The sequence below is a fragment of the Bipolaris oryzae genome (genome assembly GCF_000523455.1).
Source record: "Bipolaris oryzae ATCC 44560 unplaced genomic scaffold scaffold_42, whole genome shotgun sequence".
Taxonomy (NCBI): domain Eukaryota; kingdom Fungi; phylum Ascomycota; class Dothideomycetes; order Pleosporales; family Pleosporaceae; genus Bipolaris; species Bipolaris oryzae.
In genome coordinates, this window is record NW_006911318.1 from 21,168 (window position 1) to 45,794 (window position 24,627).

The window sequence follows — 24,627 nt, forward strand, 5'->3', positions numbered from 1 at the left end:
CTTTTTTTTTCACCAGCTTTACTTTTCATTTCCGCCCGTGCTCCGCCTCCCATTGGCTGCATGGCCACTCTATATTAAGCCCGTCTCAGCAGACAGAGGACATGGCTCCCTCGGCGCCTTGCCCTGCAGCCAGCAGCCCTCTATTGCTTGCCGCTCTCGTGTCACCGCGCCCTAGCTGTCTCTCTCTGCTTTATCCACGACTCAGGTGCGCCCAACCGCCTACCCATGTCTCGTAATAGGAAGTCGCAATGCGCCATCCGCCAACAACAACTCCCACCTACTCTATGCGTCCATGTACACTATCTAACAACTAGATTAATCACCTCACACCACTACCACTTACAACAACAACAACAACAGCCCTTTACCCGCCATTGCTCACAAAGCATCCGTCATCAACGCACTCTCTTTCTCTCTCTACCTAATTTGATTTATGCCACGCCGTGCTTCTCTTTATTTGCCCCTTTGTTTTCATTATTGTCCGATCCTACGAGCTTATTCACTAGCTAGCCCCTCGCTCCTTCCTCCCGTGCACAAAACAAACCCCGTGACCTATCATATCAGCCCCGGGATCACCGCCTTGCGACCCTCGAGCTTCTCCTTGCCAAACTTCTTCTCATACCACCGCTTGCTCTGCACCGCGCGTGGCACCATTGTAGAAATCTCGTTGAGCAGGAACGAGCGCGCCGGATGGCACTTCCACCCCCCAATCATCCACCACCCTGCCCACTCAATCCACTCGCACAAGTAGTGGGCAGACAACACGTACTTGAACAGACCGTTCTTGGGTATCATGTATACCTTGTCCACGCTCTCCACCGGCCTGCCCTCCTCCTTGGCCAACTTGCGCTGCCTCCGGTCCGCCGCTCTTCTAATTTCCCGCAGGTCGTCATCGTGGAACATATTTCCCATTAGTCCCCAGCACCACACAACAAGCCCAACAAACATCCACTCCGTACGCGCTGCCCACTCGTACTGCGACGTCGGCCCATAACCTGCAAGGTATCCCCCAATCGAGATGGCGTTGCACAGCTGAAATACAGCCGCCGCCACCCACACGAACAAGTGTATTGGTGACATGCTCGGATTCAAAAATAGAGGTGACAGGAGGGCGCGGTAGAGGTAGTGGATCACCTAATGTTTGTCTTTAGTTCTTGCTCTTGCTCTTGCACCTTCACCAACCTCACTTACAAAGCATCCAGCCATGGTCCAATTACCCCATGGTAACTCTTCAATCCCCAGCTCCTTTGGCAGCGCTATCATAATATACAACAGCGCTATGAAGCCCACCGACTCCATCGTCGCCCACCCAATCTTTCCATTGACATTAAACCGTGACTCGACCGAAGTTTTGCCTTGAGGATACCAGTCGAGCACCCATTGTACCAGGGTAAACTATACATTTTGCACAAACTGGTCAGCCCTGTCAAGTTCATTCTTCGTACTCGTAAACCCCCCCACAGCGCAAGCCACCGTGTTCTTCTTACCAACGGAAAGAATTGCCAAATCCAGCACAGCAGCTCCCAGTTCTCCCGCGACGGCGGCAGCCATCCTTGCACAATCGCCATGCTCTGATGTGGGCCCAGGTATTGCCAAACACGTGCGCCGACAAAGTTATGCAGAATAGAGAACGCCGGCAGAAAGTTGAGGGTGTGAGAGAGACAACAAAAACGACGCGTAACACGTATACAGTAAGAAGCAATTGCGGGGGGGGGGGCAAGCAATGAAATCAGCAGCAGCTCTTGCTCATCTAATAGTCCCTGCCCGCCCGCGCGCGCTTTCGGCCCAATTCCAATAAAACACAGATGTAAGAACACTCACACAGATGATGTCAGGACTTTAACCCAGTAGCTCCCTTCCGCGCCAAACCGAAAGCCAGTTTTGTTGTCGCTCACGGAAGGAAAGAAAAAAGACCCAGCTCTGTGGTCTCTCTCACACACACACACACACACACAACAAACTTACCCGCCCGTTTCCCGTTTTGTTCATCTTACTTGATATTATGCTTCTCCTCCCCCCCCCTAGTTGCACATCTCCGCGGCGAAAATGGAAATTGAACACGTTAGCGCCACACCTTGTTTCCCCGCAATTCACGACGTGTTCGTTTTCTCCTCCTTGCAATGCATGCATGCTTGCTTGCTTACATGCTTACGCACTCCCACCTTTTTTTTCCCCGTCTCATGTATGCTAGGAATATAATCAGTAGTGAAAGAAAACCTTGCATCAAAAACCAAAGCCGTCTCCTTAGCTCAATTGGGAGAGCGCCAGACTGAAGTCTTCGGTCATTAAATCTGGAGGTATCGTGTTCGATCCACGAAGGGGACAACGTGCCTGAGCTTGCTCGGGATTCTTCGAACGATTCTTTTTTTTGGTTTTGTCTTTTTTCCAGAAAACTTTTGAACATGGGAGAAGGAATGACACTGCATCGTGTCTGTTTAATATACAAAGTTTCTATTTTTTTGGGACAGAAAGCGGTTAGTTCATCACCAGGATCTCGTGTAGGATGATGATGAGCTACTGCACATGCCGTTTCCATGACTAGGGATTTTCGCTTGGTAATTTTATTTCAATCCTAATTATATCATAGGGTCCGATGAACATCGTATACAAATGAAGATTGTCAGCTTACAATTGAAAACCAAGTCATGTCGTTATGCAACATGCAATGCAAGTGCTAGTGGTAATACAGTGCTCCGTTCAACGTAGCAAAGAAGAAGAAGAAACCCCACATCTAATCATACCAAGTCGTTTATCATCAGACGTCTAACCCTCCAACTCCTACCTACTCCCCTCTGGCACCGCTAGCCTGCACATCACCAGTCGGTATGCTCTCCTTCCTCAACTGCTCCGGTGCCCTTGCCTCATTGCCCTTCTTGATACCTCTCGCTCCAGGCGTCAGGTACGTGTTATCCAGCGCCGGCAGCTCCTCGTTCGCCGGCGGCTCCCAGTGCTTGCTCTTCCACGGGGTGACGTGCAGAATGTACATTGTGTCGATTTCCTCGAGGGTACGACCGTGGGACTCGCAGACGAAAAAGTAGACTACCACTGCGCCGGTAAAACAGCATGCTGCGAAGACATAGCCGTAGCGGTAGTCAATGGCGGATGTAATGTATGGCGTGACTAGACGAGAGTTGTTAGTAAGCGACTTAAAGGAGATGGCAAGTATGTTTGTGTGCAAAACTTACAGAAAGAGATGAGAAAGTTCCAGGTCCAGTTGCTGGCGGTAGCGAGAGCCATGCATTTAGCGCGATACCTCGAAGGATAGATTTCGCCAACAACAGCCCAGATAATGGGACCCCACGTCATTGCGTATCCGGCGATGAAAAGACAGGCAAAGATGATCATGGCATAGCCAATGCCCTGGTTGGACGTTCCATCCGCGTTTTCGAGAGCAAAGTGGCCGAGTGATGCGAAGATCAGGAAACACATGAACATCCAGAGCCCTCCGACGATGAGCGATGGACGACGGCCGAACCGCTCTACGACATAGAGACCGGGGATCGTCATGCCGAAGTTTACGCCGCCGAGGATCATGGATGTCACAAAGGAGTTTTGGATGCCGACCGAGTTGAAGATTGTGGTTCCGTAGTAGAAGTAGCTGGGGTCAAGTGTCAGTATTCGAAGACGCCCGCCGTTTGAGCATCAAATAGAGAAGAATACTTACTAGTTGGCACCGGTCAATTGCTGCAAAGCCTGAAGTGCAACACCAAGCATAACACGATATGCCATCCTTGGACCGGTAAAAATCTCATACCAAGGATGTTTTCCTCCACCCGCCTGCTCCGCTTCAAACTTCCGCTGAATCTCCTGGATCTCGCGCTGCACTTCGGGGTGATCTTCCGAGACACCATAGGTCAAGGCAACAGTGTGTTTTGCGCTCTCCGTCTTGCCCTTGCGGTACTCCCATCGGGGAGACTCTTGCATGAAGAGAATGCCAGCAATCATGATTGCAGACCAGATGAAACCGATGCCCATGGGGAGTTTCCATGCGTATGAGCTGCGGCGCTTTTCGGTGCCAAAGTTGATGCAGTAGGCGGTGAAGATGCCGAGGGTGATGAACAGTTGGTAGCAGGATACGAGGGCGCCACGGACGTAACGGGGTGCGGTTTCGGATTGATACCTGTGGTGCTGTGTTAGAATACACGTATGACTTGGAGAAGTGATTCATTGCGACTTACATGGGCGTGAGAACAGACAGTGCTCCAACACCGAGACCGGCAACCCATCGACCAAGTGAGATTTGATACCAGACGTTGGTTGTAGTGATTTGTACAATGACGCCGATGCAGAAGATGATATTCCAGAAGACGATCGAGTACTTGCGGCCAAACTTATCGGCGATTGGGGCTGCGATCAAAGCACCCATCAAGGTACCAATGGACAGCTAAATGAGAAGTGTTAGATCAGATGCAAAGCGAAGACTGCTCAAGAGAACCACCAAACTTACCAACGCAACAATCAACCCTGACTTCCAATTACTAAACGAACGTTCTCCCGTCTGCGGGTCCCTGTTATCCGCAAATCTCTCTAGGAAATCCGGCATCTCAAGGAAACCCGAAATTTGTCCAGTGTCGTATCCAAAGATGAACTACGTTGCCACAAGTCAGTTTATTGTTACACAACAACCCACCCTGCTCATCCAGTCGCACTTACACCACCCATGGACACAATAATCGCCATGGCGATAATCCGCATTCGAAAGATCTCCTTCATTCCTCCCTTGAGCATCTGCGGCTTCGCCTCCACATCCTTCTCCAGCACCGTTGACTCGGACGTCGATGTGCTATCGCGTCCTCTAAATCGACCGAGTACCGCCATCGTGTAGTGTGTATTTTTTTTATCGAAAAAGACTACTGCTCAACCGAACAGCAAAAGTAAATGATCGAATCGTTGAAGATGGTGAGGGAGGACGTCATTACATATAGTGATAGTACACTTAGTACTGACGAACCCCCCCAGCTTCTCCATGCTCTCCTATGCCGTCATACCCCGCAAGGGTCTGCTCACAGCCACTGTCATTGCTTTCTCCCCATGTCCCGTGAACGACTAGTCTTTGTAAAGCGAGCAAAAAAACCATACGCGTAATGCGAGTTTAGCATCGAGAAACACAAGGGGATCATCATCTTCTGGTGCGTCGAAACAATTGACGTCATAGCTGATGCTAACTGCCCGAGAGAGAGAAAAAAACGGGCACTAAGCCGCATTGTGATTGGAAAGATGCTTGACTGGGTTAAGCTAAGTCATGACGGCGTCTTGTTCTTTTGTGTTATTGGCTGCGGTGCATTGTCGGAGGCAGGGACGATCTTTGAGCCTCTCAGTTCTGCCTTTGACCTTTTGCGGCTTGGCCTTTCCCCCCCGGTGATACTATTGTACCGCGAAAACGTCAAAGGTCGGGGGATGGACGTCATTTTGCAGATGGGAGGTTTTGCCGGCTATCTGGGGGAGGGGCAGAGTTCGTCTGTAGCGTGTTGGAAGTGACATCGGTCTGACGGGGTCGAGCAATTGAGGGCAGAACTAGACGGCGGCGCTCGGCATGACCTGCCTTGCCATGGGATGATGTACATAATTGTGTGCTGTTGCTGCAGCGGGAACTCTGTACTACGTACATACATGAACCAATTGTATGGCATAATTAAGCCTGGCAAGATGCATCGGATAAACGTTTGCGGAGGAAGTCCCGGTTTTTTAGCCCTTCTACGCGTCTTCGGTGCAGCTTCTTTGCGGGGTTAAGTATGGTGTCAGTGCGAATGTTGCCACTTCGGCACAGCACTCCCACACCCGTTGAGAGATTAAGATCTTTGATCTCAAACGTTCCATAAAGCCACTGCTCACGTCATATCCCTGGGAAATCTGTGCTTACACTACGCACATGGTCTGGACGACGACACACTTCCGGCTGAGTTGCCGTTTAGCAATGTGTAGTTTGTTGCTGTTCCAATTCGAGTAAAGAAGCATTAGTAATCACTCTGCATTTGCTCATGCACTGTGTCAGTAGGTGATAAGTAATCTTGCCATGCCAATCTCTGACCGCGCAATGTTGGATTGTTTATAGTTCAAGTACGGATATGGAGTAGACTTTGATGGAGCCTTATCACCACACCACCTCTTAGACCCACATCAAGTCTTCTGCTCTACACCAATGCACGAAACCCCCACAAAAAGCAAGTCGTTCACAGACTTATAGCGCACACGGCACGACCAGGCCCCAGGGCAGCCTACTCATACACTGCAGATTCTCTCCTTATGAAAATACAAGGACTGCAACGATTGTGTCTACCTCGGGGATCAACCTGTATAGAACAATTTCCACAATCATCGCACATATACCTGTCTCTCGAGAGCCCGGAGTACAATGGTTCCACAAAAGCACAAGCAGAGTGCACTCGCGATACTTCCATTTTCACCCTGTTGCATCTGCATTCTGCAAGCTGGCGCCCACCCAAGGTACGGTACGCCTCGTCCCTCCTATACCCATGCCCTGCTCTTTCCAACCCCGATAATCACGGAATACCTGGCCGACCCGCTCATCGTCTGACCCGACGTGGCGTCCACCATGCACGCTTCGCATCCATCCTTCCATCCATACACACACCTGCCCAACCCACTGACTCGCATCCTTTCTCTCCTTTTTCTCACGACCAATTCCTAACAGGGCAATTTACAGTCTCTAGGCGTAGATTCTAGGTGAAAACTGCGGATACAGTTTCCGACCACTAAATCACTTCTCGGGCCCTCGCACGCACATACCAACACCAATTGCACAAATCCATCTCGGCTACATTAGCCGTCCTGCTTGTGGGTTTTCATCCATTTTGCTTTTCGTTATTTTCTTTTGTCGAAACTGCCCGCAATTCTGCTGCTTGTCATTCGCTTTGCGCAACGCTTTGCTCATCTGCCATTACGCACGTTCACGCAGTAGTAACCACCACCGATCATACATGGCTACAAAGCAATCCGCAACTGCCAAGCTGACAACCGCGCATGTGAAAAAAAAATAAACACCCAAGTAAGAAAGCCAGCTCTCTCCATATGTGAAACCCGTTCTAGACTTCCTCCCTCACCCCCTCCAAGTTACCCAAGTAAACCTGCGCATCTGCGTCTCAGCAATCTAGACCCTGCATGTCACACCCAATCCCCCCTCCCCCTCCACACATACATGCACATCAACCCTTCATACCCGGCATATCTGCACGATAAACTACTTCCCCAAGAAATAAAAAAACATCCCTACTATCACCTCCACCCCTTCCCGTACCTATCCTTCACCGATGCAATGGTCCTTTCATCCCGCCTAGCCGCCACGTCGTGCAACCATGCACAAAACACAGCCATCCATGCCTCGAACGAGTAATTTGCGCTGCCGCCCGTTGAATATAGGCGTAATACACGGCTACATTTTCCGCCCTTTGATCATTAATCTGTTTTGTCACATGCACGCCCATGTGCATGCCCTTGCCCATGCCCCTCTCCCACTCCCCTGTATGCCCTGGTCTTGCGGCTATTTTTTTCCCCAGCGGTTTGGAGTGTGTGGATTCGGAAAAAAAAGAGTGGCTCTGTGGGATGGCATGTAACGTGCAAGCATGCGAGAAGGAGAGGTAGGCTGGGCGGGCTGTCCGAGTAATGGACCGCAGGTGTCGGCTTAATGTGCCGAGCCGCAAGGCGAGGCGTGGAAGAAAGTCCGTTGGAGGTTAGAAAGTTTAGTACGGGTTATGATTGATACGTTGTTTCATTGGCTTCAATATTCGCCCTTGAGTGACATTGCGAGACTTTTTTTTCAATTATGATGTGTGATTGGTGCATGGCACGATGTACCATCTCCACTGTTCTTTGGAAAGAAAAGAAATGTGTATACGTCACGATGGATACATATATATAAACTACATGTCACGCTATTGAGGTGGCTCTCATACCTTGCCCCCATCGGAGAAAGGCCGGTCCAATCTCTCCCGCTTCATCTTGGGTCTGATACGTCCCTTCGACACGCTACTCTTGCTAGCCACTACAGCCTTGTTCTTGCCAAGCACGCTTTTGAAGCCTATGCTTGTACCTAATGGTTCTGGACGCTGAGGTTCCGGGTCCTGGTCCGAAGCCGAGGTTTGTGAGTGACCCAAGAGGCCCAATCGCTCCTGGAGTTTCCTGTATTGAAATTCTGGGTCTCTTTCGTTTGCATTGATGGAATTGGGTTGGCTCCTAGACCTTTGTGACTCCTGGTATGACTGCCGAGAGACGGGATGGGCACTTGTCGATGTAGCAGATGCCGGCAAAGCAGATGCGGGGTCAACTTGTTCGTCTTTGAGGAAGCCGAAAATATCCGCATCTTCGACGTTTTGCTGCTGACGAGGAGTATCTTGGAGTTTAGAACTGTTGGTCGCGTCCTCAGCATACGGTATGGTCGTCACATCAGACCCCACTGACTCTTCTTCACTTGCTCCCGCTACACCAACATCTACCATCTCGAATAGTGGCGGTTGCCACCTAACCTGCCTGTCCTCTGCTTCTCGAGCTGCATTCTCTTGTGCTTTCACTTCCTTGTGTATTCGGTCCTTTTCTAGCGTTAGCATGAGCTGTCGTCGGTTGACGACTGCAGCCAAGGCCCGCAACAAGTCAGGCTTTAGCTCTTGCTCAGTCTCGAGATGTTGCATCGTCTCGCCTATGCGCTCGACTAGTTGTGCCTTGGCGTATCCTCGGATCAAGACGCCGTAAGTGAATTGATCTGGATCAGTGCCCCTGTTGCGCATGATCTCGAACACACGCTCAGCCGCCTGCACTTGACCCGTTTTGAAGAAAGCTTGCATCAGGATGTTCCAACTGTATACATTAGGCTTTGTCGCACTCTCGCTCATGTCTTTGATGACCTGAGATGCGTTTGCAAATTGTTGCTTCTGGCTGAAGGCGAGGAGGAAGGCGTTCCAGATAATCGGGGTTTGCACCAGGTTTCTAAAGGCTGGGTCGTTGTTTTTCGTGGCGACCGATGTGAACTTGTTGTACAGGTTGAGGACTCGCTGGTTGCTTATAGCCGCCGCCGATTGAATTTCTGCTTGCATCATTACGTACAGAGCCACAGAAGGAGGCGGAAGCTTTACAAAACCCGACGAAGCCTCATCCTGCTCTATCCTGGCAGGCCCCGGATTCATCATTCCTGAGGCGAGGAAAGGCTCCAGTGGCGCTACTGAGAAAAATTTCAGGTAGGCATTCCACAGTAATGCAGATCTGTGTCCAGCGTCAACATCGGCCTGGTGACGTACGTACAGATAGTACAGATAATCCGTTGCCAGCCAAGGGTCATTGGTCTCCTGTGCTATATCCGCACAGTGTCGGGCAAAGTCCTGGAATATAGATGGAGTACTTTGCAATGTACACCCATGGAGAAGGATCGAATAGGTATGCGGATTGGGCTCGAGTCCGTTGCTCTCTAAAGCGTTGTACACTTTGAAGGCCGTGGTGTAATCGCCAGCTTCCATAGCATTGTGCATGACTATATTGTAAAGCAGAATGTCCATCTTGATCCCCAAGCGTACAAAAGCCGCGACTATGGAAGGAGTCTGGTGGAAATTGTGGCTTGTACTCATGCTTTTGCGTAGTATTGTAGCACATGTCCAGCGTAATCTTTCCCGTTCGACCACTGATTTCCATGCCACATCGTTAAGCCTCACTCTCAACTCCTCGAGACATTTCAAGGCGTATTCCACCTCGCCAGCTTCGCCGAAAGCGCTAGCGTAGTGCAACATGGTGTCGAATCCAATGCGCGTTCGATGCTGAGCTAAGCAGTCAAACGCTTTCTTGAGATCATCAATTTCGGCTAGCTCGACCAGATTGTATAGTAAATCTTGTGAACAGACATCTGGTTGGCTGGCCAAGGATTTACTAAAGATGTTCACAAATGCAGGAACAAACACCCGTTTATGCGCCATTGGATCCGTACCCCACTTTTGACGAGTACCGTACTGCTTTCTGGTATGAATCTTGGAGAGATGACCAAGACCATCCGCGATGGCTTGTGTCTTTCGGCCTCGCAAAAGTGGGTCATTGGCTATGACTTGTATGAATCGCAGTGCAAGACCGGGCACGCGATCCAACAGGTAGATAAGCAGCCGATGGGCGTAGGCTTTTCTTGTGCTGACATCAAACTCGATCCAGTTTTTCCATACCATATGCGAACCGATTGGGGTATCAGGTGGGAAAAGTTTGCGGCTCAATCGCACGCATTGCGGGTTGTGTTTTATGACGATCCTTCGCGTGTGTTGCCGCAGAGAGGTGTAGAGGGCACGGTCAAGTGCTGCGAAGGCTAGGTTGAGAGAGAACCTTTTCCTATAGCGACAAGCTTCCGTCCTAAAATCTAGGTACCTCGATTTCCAATGGACCAGGTTGGACACGCGACGAGAAAGAGACCTATATGGTCCACGCTTCATCCGTTGGAGGTGTGAAAGATTGGACGGCAGTCTGGAGACATAATTGAAGAGTCGGGCCCTTTCCAAAGCCAATGCCCTAGCCCGTTTGGCAGCTCGCAAAGGCGCGTGTATAGCCAGAACTGAAGAGGTGCGGCCTGACTGAGCTCGACGATGTCGGCTTTTGGGTGGACTAATTGGGGCCGGCGAACTTGGGTGAGACGTAGTGGTCGCATATGCCCGTGCATGCTGTCGGGTAAGAGTGGATATTTCGACATAGAGAAGTTTGATTGGAGTCAGATGATGTGATTCTCTCCGCCCAAGAGTAGGCATCTGAAGAAGCCCCGCGTCAAGTTTCCTTTGCCTAAGATGCTGGCCACGAGTCAAGTCAGACTTCAATTGGAGCTCTCCAGCCTCGTCAAAACCATCTATCCGTCGCGAGCATTTTTGCAGCCCAAATGAGGCCTGTTTCTCTTTCTGTGTAGCATTGCCCCTTTGGTTGTGCGGTCTGGTACTTCCTGGAATTGGTGACTCGGCGAAGACCCTCGGTGCAAGGAACGGAAGAACGGGGAGGTCCGCGCTGGCGATGAAGCTAGCATTGGGGACGCGGACTCGGGGCATGGGAGAAAGGAGATGTCGCCGTCTTCATCGAGCCATGACGCGTGGTGGAGTCGACAATATAGTGTCATACCGGGCATTCGCAGGAAAAGTTGACAAAGTGCGCATGTGGTCAAAAGCGCTAGCCGGGAAACAGGGCCAACCTCCGAGCTCTTCTCCGCAAAAGTCGCGACCACAGCAACCTCAATTATCACCACAACCATATCTGCGCCAACCAACCACGCTTTCGGTTTTCTACCAAGACTTAATAGATATTTTCTGAGGCTAAATATAAGTCTCTGTGATTATTCTCATAGTCTGCTCTCATTTGACAGGCCCTGTAGCCTCCCCGGCGCAAACCCAGAGCTCTCCTCACCATGTCTTCACACGAGACACTATCCGCAGCAGCCAATGACCGCAAATCACGCCTCGCACAGCTCAAGTCACTCAAGAGAAAGCAAGAACAAATATCAGACGCGCCTGAGACTACCGAATCGTCTGCTACCAAAGACCAAGCCGAGCCTTCGCAAGCCCTTACGCGTACCGACGATGACGCAGAATCCTCCGTAGTGAAGACATATCTCTCTGGCCGAAACTACGACCCAGAAACACGAAACGTCAAGCTGGGCTTCGACAACCTGCCCATTTCCGACCCCACCAACACACTAGAATACAAGGCAGAACGGTTGGCGCTCGAGACAAAGGCCCAGCAAGAAGCAGAAAAGGCAGAAGACAAGGGGCTGGATCTATTCAAGTTACAGCCTAAGAAGCCAAACTGGGACTTGAAGCGAGATCTGGATCAGAAGATGAAGCCGTTGCATGTGCAGACAGATAATGCCATTGCCAAGCTAGTTAGGGAAAGAGTCGAGGCGCAAAAGGCGATACGAGAGAAACAACCAAGAGACGAAAATACTGGTGACGAAGTGGGCATGGAGGGCGCAGAATTGGTCGAGGCTATGCACTTGAAGGAGCAGGAGGAGGAGCGTGAAAGGAAACGGGAGGCAGAAGAGGAGGATATAAGCTGAGGGGGCGCAGTGAGCCCAAGAAAGATGCACAACCACACGGCACAATAGGACCCTGCTCCGTGCGCATTTGCGATAGCCAGATAAATACCCTCATATCAGGTCTACCGTCCGGAATCTGCTAAATGTCCATGCCAGGTAAGAATATAGCAGTATAGCACGCGCCTGCAATTAAAAAAGGAGCGAAGAGTCATGGTCGTTTTCGACGTCGTTTTCGATCATATAGGCCATGTCTTGATATAACTGAGGCAAACCATACAATCAAGCCGTCATATTGCGCATTCCACTGCTGTGTCACTCGCATTCTCTATGTTATACACGCATTCCCTAAAACAACACTAAATAAATCGCTAGTATGGGTACTGGGAAAACTTAATTTGTAAAGCCGTGATATTCATTGGAAGGCTTGAATTTGGTTGAGTTCAGCTCCGGTCCAACTTATTGGTGACTTTGTGCATAATTCACTTGCAAATCTGGAGTAAATACACACAGATGAGCGCCCGTTACTTGAAGCTGCGTCAACATAAGGTTAGTGTCAACTTATGTTTTTCGATATATTCGACCGATGTGGTCAGAACAGTCCACCAGAAAAATGCTTTGCCAAAGCGAGATCGAAACAAAGGAAGCCTTGTCTTTTTCCCAAGTATCTTCAAACAAGATTCAAGCAAGTATTTAATCTAGCGACTTATTTCTGCCTTGTTTGGTCGTTTCACTCCGTTTGTCTTGTAGGAAAAAAAGGGCGATGGCTATGGGTACCTAGGACCGTTCGGCAGAGAAGAATGGAACCGGAATCAAGAAACTCAAATCGGCCTCTACAGACAGTTCCTAAAAGTAAAGTTTCAAATATCATATGGCTAAATGGCGTAGTGCATCACTCGGGCGATCGCTTTATGTGAGATGAGGTTGTTTGTGTTGGTCAGACTGCGACAACCCTCATCCCAGCCGACTGTAGATCTGAGTACATACGCTGTTCTCGGTTACGAGTATCGCATAATTAAATTCCTCAATAATTTTTTATCGATGATCCAAAGCCACGTGGGAAAGAAAGATACTTCTACAGATTTGTGTGCTCCAACTCTCTCCAACAAAAGCCTCGCAAAATCCGAGGTATTTAACAATATCGAAGACATTGGCGTTCTACATAGTACTGTCTCAATGACTCAACAATCATATGTCAGTTGCAAGTTTCCCCCACATATCAATGTCGGCTGTTCTTTGCCGCCGCCTTCCCGAAAGAGTATTAACCTCGGTACCCGAAACGTGTTGCGGAGGCGGGGACGACCACCCGCGCGCCATAAACATAGTTACAGGATCGCAGCGGTGTATTTTATGTCGATTAGAGGCGGCTAGGCCATATGCAGCCACTCCGAGCAGCTATTTTCATACAATGGCTGTATCAAATAGCCCGGTTGACACTTAGAATACCTACTACTGTCTGTACGTTATCAAGGGGCGCGCGGACGTGTTGCTGCGGAGCATAAATATACTTACATCTGAACACCGCCTCCACTTCCTAGCTCTACAACCATCATTCTGCTCATCTGTTACGGCTTCTCTACCAGTGGACCTCGCATTCTAGTTTTTCCTTCGCAAGTTTCTAACATATCACCGCTGCCATGGTTCGCGAAAAGCAACCCGTTTACGTCCTCGGCGTGGGCATGACCAAGTTCATCAAGCCTCGCGGCAAGGTGGACTACCCTGAACTTGGCTTCGAAGCTGGCGTAAAGGCTATGCTCGATGCACACATTAACTACGATGATGTTGATCAAGGCGTTGCATGCTACTGCTACGGCGACTCGACATGTGGCCAACGCGTCTTTTACCAGTTCGGCATGACGGGTATTCCTGTATACAATGTCAACAACAACTGCTCCACAGGCTCCACCGGCCTATACATGGGACGGAACTTGATTGCGCATGGAGCTGCAGACTGTGTGCTCGTCGTCGGCTTCGAGAAGATGTTTCCAGGAAGTCTGCAGACTTTCTTCCAGGACCGAGCAAACCCGACAGGCACATCGAGCCTACTGATGAAGGAGACAAGGGGTGTCACGAATGCTCCCGGCGCAGCGCAGATGTTTGGCAATGCCGGTCGGGAACACATGGAGAAGTAAGTTCTCTGGTTTCAATCAATGATCATTACCGTGTTCTAATGGCATCAATAGATATGGTTCCGAGCTCAGGGACTTTGCAGAGATCGGTCGCATCAATCATGCTCATTCGAAGAACAATCCTTACTCACAGTTCCAAGATGAATACACACTCGAACAGGTCATGAAGGCACCCATGATCCACGAACCTCTTACGAAGCTCCAGTGCTGCCCGACTTCGGACGGTTCCGCAGCTGCAGTCCTTGTCTCGCAGGAGTTCCTCGACAAGCGACCTGAACTCAAGGACCAAGCCATCCTGATTGCCGGGCAGCGACTAACCACTGACACGCCATCGCTGTTCAACCGCAGTGCTATTGAGCTCGTAGGATACAGCATGAGTGAGCTAGCTGCCAAAGACGCACTAGCAGAGGCCAAGGTCACTCCAGATGACGTCAAAGTATGCGAACTCCACGACTGCTTCTCTGCCAACGAAATGGTCACCATCGAAGCTCTCGGTCTTGCACCAAAGGGCAAAGCCCACGAACTTATCCGTCAGGGTGGCATAACCTACGGAGGCAAAGTCGTCATCAACCCCTCTGGTGGTCTCATCTCCAAGGGCCACCCACTCGGCGCCACAGGCATCGCTCAGTGTGCTGAGCTTGTCTGGCACTTGCGTGGATGGGCCAACAACCGCTCCGTCAAGGACACCAAGGTAGCGCTCCAGCACAACCTGGGTCTTGGTGGCGCAGTCGTGTGTACCGTGTATAAGAGGCACGATGGAAGCGCTGCAACGGACAAGTCTGATGAGGAGATTTCAAAGATTACTGGCTTGGGATATAACCCTGCGACGGTGGCAAAGGGATTTACCAAGGAGCAGGTTGATTCGGTGAGGAGTAAGAAGGCGAGGAGTGAGTGGGCACTACAGGATACTCAGCAAAAGGTCGAATCTAGGTTCTGAGTTTCTTCTTTTGGACTTTGTATTAAATTGGTTGTTCTAGTCGAGGTTTTATATCTAAGTACCGACCTCGTTTAACGGTCTACGGATCACGTGCAAACCAATCTTATGGTGATGCTAGAGAAACAAACTTGGCGAGTGGAAATTAGGTAACAGGGCAAATAGATGCGAGAACGCCATAAGGGTCCAATTCTCGTGTACTAGCCTATTGTGGCTTTCTATGGAATGCGCAAAAATCTGTTTTGAGGTATGATTCAATCATAACTCGTTCTGTTTTGCGTTTTGGTGGATGGTTGCGAAGGACGACACCATTGTTGCTGTGTAATTGTAGACTTTTGGAAAACCTCAACTCCCTACCCATAGATTCCCTGGCCCTAAACCCCCAAGCTAGCTATGAGAGACAAGGGCTTCTGAAAGCATTAGTTATACTCAAAAACCCATTGCCGTATGTTGATCGGTCTCTGCGAAGGAGGCTCGCCATCTTCCATATCATTGAATAAGACTAACTCGGGCGGCTCCCCATAGACCCAGCGGTAGACTTTGGCAATCTTTCCAGTGTTGGGCGTAAAATTCTCATGGAGAATGAGTTTTTTTGCAAACAACAATTTGGTATAAGGATCCAGGATTTTTTGCAGAAAAGCAATGTCGAATCGCTCGCGAATTCGGTGAAGACCAGGGGCTGCGGCGAGGAAAAAGCTTTCTACGGTTTGTATAACGTCGCCTTTGCTCCATCCACAACAACTTACTCGTTTGTATATTGAGTTGTGGATTATGCTAAGGACTGTCCAGACAAGTTGAGAGGTGTCGAGGATGTTGAGGACGGAATAGTTGATGCCATCGACAATGTACAGCTTCATTGCTACGTCTACGACAAAAGCTAATAGAATGGCGTCGGCGGCTTCAAATTCGCCATGCTGGACCAGAGACTTCGACCAAAGAAGCGATGAAGAACAGTCCCATGACAGCGTGTAGGGGCCTGGCACAGAGATGATTGCGTTGATGTAGAAGCACTCTTCGTCAACGTCGCCGTTTTCATCTTCATCATCATCGGAGTCGAAGCCCCAATCGGAATCGGATTCTGAAAAATCGGAGTCGGCTGTAACATCATCCTCGGAGCTCGTCTGTCTGTGTGTTGTGGTAAGCGGACAAGGCCTCGGAAGGCTCATAAGAGCGCTACTAGATTGCGCCATTGGTGGGCTATGGAAGAGGCAACTTTGGTCTGTATGGCTTCATGGGGGTTCCTTTTTTCAATACTGAAGTAGTCATGGAGAGCAACGTCGTATAAATGTAAAAGGGGATGTGAAATCAGAAACATTATATAAAATCACCTGTATACACGGATAGACTGCGAACTATGGTTGGTATTCGAGGATTGGCTGCGTGTCGGAGGGGGAACCGTGGTTGAGAAGATGAGTGTTGGAGAATTTGTACCTGCAGCAGAGGAGTCAGCTGTGCCGATTGCTTCATAGAGCACTGCGGCTATGCGGGGAGGGTCTGAGACGGCGATGGTATGCTGTACCTGCACCAGTCTCCTGATGGTGGTGTGGGGGAGGGAGAGGTGAAGGGAGCCAATGAGCTAGCTGTTTACGTACAGCAGCAGCCTAGCGTGCCAAGACGCTCAACCAGGTCGATGAAATTTGTTAGCGACGCCCTCTTCTTCTCTTCTTCTTCTTCTTTACATATTGTCAACGGTCTCCAATAACCCTAAGGTCCTTCCTCGCAAGAGTGGATTTGCCTTTTCCAGAGCAGACCCAGAAGAAAGCACAGCCGTTCTAATCCTGCAGCTCGTCGTCGTCGACTTCGGTCGGTTTTGGAGCTGCGGGTTCGCTTTAGGCCTACATACTGACAACTCTCTTCAGACGTGGCTGCGCTGGTCCGACGGCTCTTCCGGGGGGGGTCATGGCTCCATAACGCCGCCCCTCGCACCGGCCAAGGTACCTGGCATAGTTGCTGCCAGTGGTGCTGTCACAATATGCGGCCTCCCGTCACCGACACCCAGGTTGCGTCCCAATAACTAGGCGTGCCATATGCCCTATGCTGCAGGGAGGCAGCCAAACACTGACCACCCACTCATGGCCATTGGGGAGCCTGTGCAGCCACCTGTCGTACGGCTCTAGACGGTTGGAGTCAATGGCCACAAATAAAGTTGGTCGACCAGCTGAACAGCCCCCGCATGTCTAGACCGGTGTCACTCCACAACACCATTGGCCACTCCGAGCGCGACAACAATAGAGCAGCTGAACAGCAGCCCAACAGCCACCAATTCAACCTGCTTCTCGTGCTTCTCCGCCCCTTTGCAACGAGTGTGTTTTCGTCGCTTGGGCCATGACATTCATTCAAATTCATGGCACACGATCAGCAATTAAGCGGGCCACTATTGGCTAGCCCGCTGCGTGTTGTCGTATTGTTCCAGCTAGTTCTGTGTCTTACTGGGTCCGTCGCGTCCGTCGCGTCTAGAGACTGGCCATATTTTCCGGTGACACTCTATTGGTGAACGTGTCTCACAGCCCACTTTGTGGCTGGGAACTTGGTCGTTCAGCATAAGTAACTACTGCATAGTCGCATCGGTGATTCGAGGCCCATCACCTCGACAAAATGCGCCTCGGACAGAGACCTGGTTTCCGTCACCTAAGCATTTGTTGCCTGCTCGGACATCTCTTCTCAGCCCTGTAGACCACTCCCATTTACAGTCGTCGTCCTTCGCTTCCTGATACTCCCCACTATACTACTTTCATCGTGCTTGAAGTCTCCTGTACCTGGGGGGCCCTTACTTGTCCATCGGGAAACGTCATGAATGCACATCATGGCCTACGTACGACTGTGCTCGTTCGCTGTGTCTAGTCTTATCACCTTGGCCCTATCTCAACAAAATGATCCGATCAAAGACTTCTGCCGTCGATGGGGTCACGCGACGGCGCAGATCGATTCGAAACTCTACATCGATGGCGGCATGATAGCGTCGACGCCATTTCAATCAAACCATACGAGTATGTAAAATATCTGACAGCAGATGCTACAATCGTATCTAGAAAGCCTAACAACAATCTTCTAGACCCATGGCTTTTGTTCAGCGACTTGAACCCATCGACCGTTGGTGCCGAGATGCCGGCGCAATATGCAAATCTGTCCAAGCCTGGCAACATACCGAGCGTATCCGGCGGCTATACCTGGGCAGACAACATCAACAAATGCTTTTATCAATTCGGGGGAGAATATCCTGAAGGCGTCAGTCCTACAGATTTCAGTATGTGGACCTATGACGTGCCACTCAACCAGTGGAACAGCACCGACACAGTAGGCGACAAAACTATACAACGAGTATCTTTCGGTGCTGGAACACAGGTAGAAGAGCGTGGACTCGGCTTCTACTTTGGCGGCTGGCTGAGCAATCGAACTACGGTAGGCTGGAAAGGACCACCTATGGCTACAAATGGTCTTATTCAGTTTGACATGTCTACTGGCGACTTGAAGAACATATCGGGGCCTGATGACATTGGAAGAGCCGAGGGACAACTGGTCTATCTTCCTGTTTCTGACAGCGGCGTGCTGGTCTATTTCGGCGGTATCGAGGATACTTATCGTAACGGGAGCTTTGATGCAGTAAGACTAAACACTACATGCACATAGTCAGCATACTAATCTCGTTTCTAGGCGAACATGAGTGTAAATGGTATGCGAATCCTACCCAGAATGTGACTAACGCCATCCAGACCATTCACATCTACGATATGGCTTCGTCTAAATGGTATACACAAACAGCCTCGGGCACTACACCTCCTACACGCAGACAATTCTGCGCAGATGTTACCTGGCCAGATGATAAGTCATCTTATAACATGTAAGAAACTTTTCCTTTCTACTGTTTCTATCAACACTTGGTCATGCGGTTGCGATATTCACTTCTGATGTGGAATATCGCTGGCCATCTGAGATCCGTGGCGTCTTCGTCATGTGTGTGTATGTGTGTGTATTGCCCCTCAGAATATCGCTTGATGTTCTCTGGATGTGCAAGGATCCCAATTGAGGGTCTGTCAGAGCGACATTGTGGTATTCAGGCCGCGCGTAATTTGAGCCGGCAGACCAATCGTATAAGCACATGCATGCGAGCAAAGTTGGCTTACTATGAGTAGTTATCTCTACGGCGGTTATGGGTTTGGAGAAACTCCCGCATTTGATGATGTCTACATCCTCTCCCTTCCCTCTTTTACGTGGATAAAGGCATTTCCCGTTGGTGATGGTGGGCCAAGTCCCGTCATAATTGGCCATGGAGGTTGTAGTGCCAACGTCATCAACCGCACACAGATGTTGGTCATAGGTGGCTGGTTTCCCATATACGATAAATGCGACTCGCCAGAAAGTCAAGGGCAGCATAACATGGTTCTTGGGTTTAATGGAGAGGGTGCTAAGCTTTGGGACAAGTTTCAACCAAAGATTAGCGAATACGTGGTACCTTCGCCTATTGTGGCAGCCATTGGTGGGGGGTATGTTTTACTCAGCAGCTTGTGAGAGAGAGGTCATGTCTAACAATGGTAACAGGCCAACTGGAGGTGCCACTAAAACTGCGCCTGCGACTTGGGGGCATCCTGACTTGGCGACATACTACACTTTGAAACCTAGCTTCGCAGCCAGATCAGCTACTCGTCCACTCCCGTCGGCAACAGGATTACTGCCACCTGACCAACCCAAGAAGACAAGTATTGGTGCTATTGCCGGAGCTGCTGTCGGAGGTGCTGTCGGACTAATCCTCTTATTATGTCTCATCTTGTTTTGCCTACGCAAACACGAGAATGCTTTGAAGGAAAAGAGAAAGAAAGAAGGCGATACCAACAATGCGAATCCGCCAATTCCGCCTGCTGAGTTGGAAACCACGGTTCCACAGGAGATGGCCGCCTCGGAGGCTAGCAAGTACGTATCCATTCACAATCGAGCCGACGCTGCCGCCCTTGCCCAGCATCAGGAACATGCCCAACAGTACTCACATTCCGCCAGCCACAACTACGGATCGCCGCAGCCAGCCCAAGGCCCTCCGTCGTACGGATTTGTACCGCCATACACATCACCCACAGAAGCCACTTTCAACCAAGTCTCCCCGAGTGTAGGGCGGTCCTATTCAGACGATGGCATTATACAAAACTCTCCAACTACGGTGTGGGGTACGCCGGTTGACTATCATTCACATGGATCAAACCATGAAGGGCATTATCTGTATCCTACTCCGACCACACCACGGCAGCCCCCAGGGGATCTTTTTCACCAACAAGTTCCAATATACTACCCGCAAGTCAATGCCATGGCAACGCGCTCACGGCATTCCCGGAGTAATCTCACCGAAGATGGAGAGGCCTCTGACAGTTCACTAGCAGGCGGTCAGGAGCAGCTGCCCGTCAGCATTGCGAATACTCCTGCTCACTTTTATACACATGCAGGGTCGTATATTTCGGCAGGCAGAAGTAGCGGGGGACGGAGTCCGGATGGGAGAAGGCCTGTTCAAGGAAGATTCATGGAAGAAGATCATGTATGAATAATGTGACTTGGTTGAGGGGGCAGAAACTTGGCTTTTTGTGATTACAAGCTTGCAGACCTCAAGGGTTTTAGTTCCTGAGGTCATGTCCTATGATGAACTGGCGTTGTTTGAGAGTGGCGTGCTTTAGTCAAGCGCAGTATGCAATGAGATTCCAATGAAATGAATTTCGGGCCGACTGTAGTACTTTGACAGATCACAGCTATCTTAGGCTAGCCAAAACTACACACGTACTAGGATGTTGCAATAAGCAAATGTTGAATGGAACTGGAAATGCAATACGTGCGCTCTCTAGTGCAATGATTGTCACGTGCTACCGCGCTTACTTCGGTCCCGCTGTCGTTCACACGTTTCCCACTACTTTTGCCAAGCGCAAGGACACATGTCTTCAACATACGCAACGCTCTCGACGCCTGACCTTCCCATGATCGCAGTGCGAGCACGATGATCAACTTGCGCTCCATCCTCCTCCTGGTAATATCCTACGTTATTATTCCGCGCCTCACATTTCTCCCGCCCAATGTCCACTCGCTGCTAAGCATCTTCGGGCCCTTCCTCATACCTCTCGTTTTCGACTGGATCAAAACCGCGCGCACAGCTTCTCCGAGTGTACCCATACGTCCGACACCACCAAGAGTTCAGCATGCGCTCAATTTGCTCTTCTTGAGCGCAGTCGTATGCCTTGGTCTTTCGCTTTCGCGATATGCACCCGAGAATATCTTCCTCAAAACACAGAGCCACATACGGACGGAGCCAAGCGTGTTGTTTGTGCGACTGAGGCATCTGCGCCCACTCACGGACGAAGATGAAGCCCTCCTGGCAAAGCTCAAGTGGGGTATGCGCAACAAGCTGCTCTATCTCGCGTATGGTCCAGACACACTGCTGAACTGTGTGTGGTGCACTGTGGCCGACGGGAATGATCAGTTCAACTACTTTCTATACTCTCTGCCGAAAATCGTCACGCCGCACATATTTCAACTAGCCGTGCTCGGTCTCGCTACCTCGTCGCTCGTCGGAGCTGAAGGCTCACGCTTCCGCATTCACGCTACAATTGCAGGAATATTCATGATGGTGGTAGAAGTTTGGTACATGGGTACTTATGATATTCTGGCCAACAAACGGGCAAAGTACGTCCAGGACCTCGATTCGGCATACTGGCGCGTCCGCTTCCTACGATACATAACATTTGCCCTGGTCGACATGGGCCTGGCGTATGTGCTGTGGGCTACGAGTACCAACCGGTTGTTTGCGAAACCCGTTTCCATTGCCGAGCGCATCGAAGTCACTACCCGGACGGCGGAGGATACTTTTAACAAGACGCGGGCATTGGGGCTACTCACAAACTCTGTGAACCGCGATCCGGCGCTGAGGGGCGTAAGGGAAGAATATTGGAGGACGGAGGGACAGGTCACGGCAGAAGTGGTGCAGGATGAAGTGGTGACGGAGCAGATCAATGCTGCGATTAGCAGGTTGGATATGGGCTCGCTGGAAGGTCGTGTTGGAGAGGTTGCCGACGGCATACTTGCAGGCATTGACAGTCTGAGGGCAGGATAGATGTTTCCAGCGACGTACATAAACCAAGCGCTCTCATTTCTTGGATGCTGACCTGCACTCGTCATCTTATCTCAGGCATTGCATCGTCGGATAGAGATGGATGAAGGAGCTGGCTATATGCGGAATGGTGCTGCACAGGCATGATGTAGGTGGCACTACTGCATCAAACTGCATAGCGGATCTCGGAAGATGTCAAACGATGCTGATATGCACCCTGTTTCCTCGCGAAGGTCACTTGAACGATTTTTATCCCTGCAACAAAGTTCTCGATCGCTTGAACCGCTGCTTGCCGACGGGGCATCTTCCGCTACGGCGACAGCAATTCTGTCCCGCCAAGTTGCAAGTACTCTCGGACACGGAGCTGTAGACACGTGTATACACCACATGCATATGTATGTGCTATATTGTCCTTCTCCGAACATGGAGCCGAGCCCGATGTCGCATTGCTGAGACTTGGGATGAGTCCTCGTCAATCGGAAGCCTGGCCGGATACTAGCGGCAGGTACGGGAGCGGTGGGCCTGGATACCACAGGCTCGGCACACGCCCTACCAACAACACCGCATCTAATATAGTCAGGTACGCTAGCAGACACCACACCGGCTTCTGGAAGACGCGTATGCCGGCGCCGTGCGGAGAACAATGACACGGCTGTTTTGCAGCAATGGCAAATCCAAGACGAGACAACGTTCAATGACAGCAGCAAAGAGGCGGCAACTATGAAAAAAAAAGTTTGTTATCAGGTTGGGGCTCCGCCAGAAGTGGAACCTTATATCATGGCCATGGCATCCGTATGTAAGAAAAAAAGACACTAGACTGCCGCGGTAGTCGGTGCACGGCTGGGCGGACATCACATCGATGGATCCAACAGGTAGGTGGGTTTGGTCCCGTCCGTGTGATAGGGAGGTGTGACTCTTGGTCGAAATTTTTCATTCCTTTTGTATAAGAGGCTGGCTTGGGTACCTTGTTTTGCCTTCTTTGTACTTGACTAACCCTTCCCCCCCTCCCTCAATCTCTCCATCACCGATTGTGGTACCGCTGCTTCGTCGGCCATTGTCACTCAGCCTCTTGTTGAGTCACAACCTAACTGTCATAAAAACAAAGCAAAGCAAAAAACAGTAACCATGGCACCCATCGCCGTCACGCCCCCGAACCAGAACGAGAACGTCACCGACCTCACACAAGAGGGCATCAAGTCGGCGCTTCTCAAGAACGCCCCGGGGCAAATCAACTCGTCATCTCTCACAAACTCCATCACTGCCACACCACCAAACGAGCCAGCATCCAAGACTCAGGATGTAGTAGAAGCACCTCTCGCGGAGCTCGACGCTTCCAAGATCACCTGCACATTCACCAACAGTCCCTGCTCAGTTCCCGCTGTAGGATCGGCAGAGATGGCCAGCCAAAAGGTGTGCACCGACCACATGGTACAAGCCAAATGGACCGTCGAGTCCGGCTGGGAAGCACCCACCCTCCAACCCTACGGCCCAATCTCCCTCGCGCCCACCGCCTCATGCCTGCACTACGCAACCGAATGCTTCGAAGGCATGAAGCTCTACCGTGGCCACGACGGCAAACTCCGTCTCTTCCGCCCCGACCTAAACTGCCGCCGCATGCTCATGTCCACCAACCGCATTGCCCTGCCTGCCTTTGATCCACAGGAACTGCTCAAGCTCATCGTCAAGCTCTGCGCTACAGACGGTAAGCGCTGGCTCCCCAAGGACCGCCCGGGCCAATTCTTATACATCCGCCCCACAATGATTGCGTCCGACCCCGCGCTCGGCGTTGAACGCCCCAAGGAAGCCTTGCTCTTTGTCATCCTGTGCTGCTTTGCCCCCATGGGCGACATGAACGGCGGCATCAAACTCCTCGCCTCCCAAGACGACATGTGTCGTGCGTGGCCCGGCGGCTTCGGATACGCCAAAGTGGGGGCCAACTACGGTCCTTCCCTCGTTGCACAGGGCGAAGCCCGGAAGCGCGGTTACCACCAGATTCTGTGGCTGTTTGGTGAAGACTGCACCATTACCGAGGCGGGTGCTAGCAACTTTTTCGTCATCTGGAGGACGAAAGAAGGCAAGTTGCAGCTTGTTACTGCGGATTTGAACGAGAGGATTGTGCTGGATGGTGTGACGAGAAGGTCCATTCTGGAGCTTGCTCGTGCGAAGCTCGTATCTGATGCGCCGCAGGATCTCGAGACGCTCGAGGTGGTGGAGCGCAAGTTTAACATCTTTGAGATTGAAGAGGCGGCCAAGGAGGGACGCCTTGTTGAGGCGTTTGCCGCGGGTACCGCTTGGTTTGTTGCGCCTATCAGCCAGATTCACTTCCGTGGCAAGGATATGGATGTGCCCATGGCCAAGGGCAATTCTGGGGCGTATGCCGAGTTTTTCAAGAGCTCGCTCAAGGGTATCATGTGGGGATGCGATGGCATGGAGAGCCATGAGTGGGGTCGTGTCATTGATGAAGAGTAGGATGTTTCCTCCTCTTCTTTCTCTTTTTTTTCTTCCTTGC

The 24,627-nt window shown here is 50.8% G+C and overlaps 11 protein-coding genes across 11 annotated transcripts; 5 read left to right on the forward strand and 6 right to left on the reverse strand.

Annotated features, from left to right (window-relative positions):
* Positions 1-555: 555 nt before the first annotated feature.
* COCMIDRAFT_35549 (uncharacterized protein) lies at positions 556-1,568 on the reverse strand (the record flags this gene model as incomplete). The annotated part of the gene is made up of 3 exons (XM_007688439.1): positions 556-1,134; positions 1,192-1,395; positions 1,488-1,568. The coding sequence occupies 3 exons, from the start codon at positions 1,566-1,568 to the stop codon at positions 556-558; spliced, it is 864 nt and encodes a 287-aa protein (XP_007686629.1).
* Positions 1,569-2,782: 1,214 nt separating this feature from the next.
* Positions 2,783-4,818, reverse strand: COCMIDRAFT_91778 (uncharacterized protein; the record flags this gene model as incomplete). Its single annotated transcript, XM_007688456.1, has 6 exons — positions 2,783-3,120; positions 3,186-3,598; positions 3,665-4,120; positions 4,179-4,384; positions 4,448-4,588; positions 4,654-4,818. The coding sequence occupies 6 exons, from the start codon at positions 4,816-4,818 to the stop codon at positions 2,783-2,785; spliced, it is 1,719 nt and encodes a 572-aa protein (XP_007686646.1).
* A 586-nt stretch (positions 4,819-5,404) lies between these two features.
* Positions 5,405-5,608, reverse strand: COCMIDRAFT_91825 (uncharacterized protein; the record flags this gene model as incomplete). The annotated part of the gene is made up of 1 exon (XM_007688457.1): positions 5,405-5,608. The coding sequence occupies one exon, from the start codon at positions 5,606-5,608 to the stop codon at positions 5,405-5,407; it is 204 nt and encodes a 67-aa protein (XP_007686647.1).
* A 2,296-nt stretch (positions 5,609-7,904) lies between these two features.
* On the reverse strand, positions 7,905-11,006 carry COCMIDRAFT_91804 (uncharacterized protein; the record flags this gene model as incomplete). Its single annotated transcript, XM_007688458.1, has 2 exons — positions 7,905-8,290; positions 8,363-11,006. The coding sequence occupies 2 exons, from the start codon at positions 11,004-11,006 to the stop codon at positions 7,905-7,907; spliced, it is 3,030 nt and encodes a 1,009-aa protein (XP_007686648.1).
* A 353-nt stretch (positions 11,007-11,359) lies between these two features.
* COCMIDRAFT_4107 (uncharacterized protein) lies at positions 11,360-12,007 on the forward strand (the record flags this gene model as incomplete). The annotated part of the gene is made up of 1 exon (XM_007688418.1): positions 11,360-12,007. One exon carries the CDS (start codon positions 11,360-11,362, stop codon positions 12,005-12,007), a length of 648 nt encoding a protein of 215 aa, XP_007686608.1.
* A 1,613-nt stretch (positions 12,008-13,620) lies between these two features.
* COCMIDRAFT_91665 (uncharacterized protein) lies at positions 13,621-15,049 on the forward strand (the record flags this gene model as incomplete). Its single annotated transcript, XM_007688459.1, has 2 exons — positions 13,621-14,111; positions 14,167-15,049. The coding sequence occupies 2 exons, from the start codon at positions 13,621-13,623 to the stop codon at positions 15,047-15,049; spliced, it is 1,374 nt and encodes a 457-aa protein (XP_007686649.1).
* Positions 15,050-15,465: 416 nt separating this feature from the next.
* Positions 15,466-16,212, reverse strand: COCMIDRAFT_91700 (uncharacterized protein; the record flags this gene model as incomplete). Its single annotated transcript, XM_007688460.1, has 1 exon — positions 15,466-16,212. The coding sequence occupies one exon, from the start codon at positions 16,210-16,212 to the stop codon at positions 15,466-15,468; it is 747 nt and encodes a 248-aa protein (XP_007686650.1).
* Positions 16,209-16,361, reverse strand: COCMIDRAFT_91714 (uncharacterized protein; the record flags this gene model as incomplete). Its single annotated transcript, XM_007688461.1, has 1 exon — positions 16,209-16,361. One exon carries the CDS (start codon positions 16,359-16,361, stop codon positions 16,209-16,211), a length of 153 nt encoding a protein of 50 aa, XP_007686651.1.
* A 1,479-nt stretch (positions 16,362-17,840) lies between these two features.
* Positions 17,841-20,567, forward strand: COCMIDRAFT_91696 (uncharacterized protein; the record flags this gene model as incomplete). Its single annotated transcript, XM_007688462.1, has 6 exons — positions 17,841-18,033; positions 18,099-18,646; positions 18,698-18,709; positions 18,757-18,884; positions 19,177-19,527; positions 19,583-20,567. The coding sequence occupies 6 exons, from the start codon at positions 17,841-17,843 to the stop codon at positions 20,565-20,567; spliced, it is 2,217 nt and encodes a 738-aa protein (XP_007686652.1).
* Positions 20,568-21,011: 444 nt separating this feature from the next.
* On the forward strand, positions 21,012-22,121 carry COCMIDRAFT_25170 (uncharacterized protein; the record flags this gene model as incomplete). The annotated part of the gene is made up of 1 exon (XM_007688431.1): positions 21,012-22,121. The coding sequence occupies one exon, from the start codon at positions 21,012-21,014 to the stop codon at positions 22,119-22,121; it is 1,110 nt and encodes a 369-aa protein (XP_007686621.1).
* A 1,122-nt stretch (positions 22,122-23,243) lies between these two features.
* COCMIDRAFT_35557 (uncharacterized protein) lies at positions 23,244-24,587 on the forward strand (the record flags this gene model as incomplete). The annotated part of the gene is made up of 1 exon (XM_007688440.1): positions 23,244-24,587. The coding sequence occupies one exon, from the start codon at positions 23,244-23,246 to the stop codon at positions 24,585-24,587; it is 1,344 nt and encodes a 447-aa protein (XP_007686630.1).
* Positions 24,588-24,627: the final 40 nt, after the last annotated feature.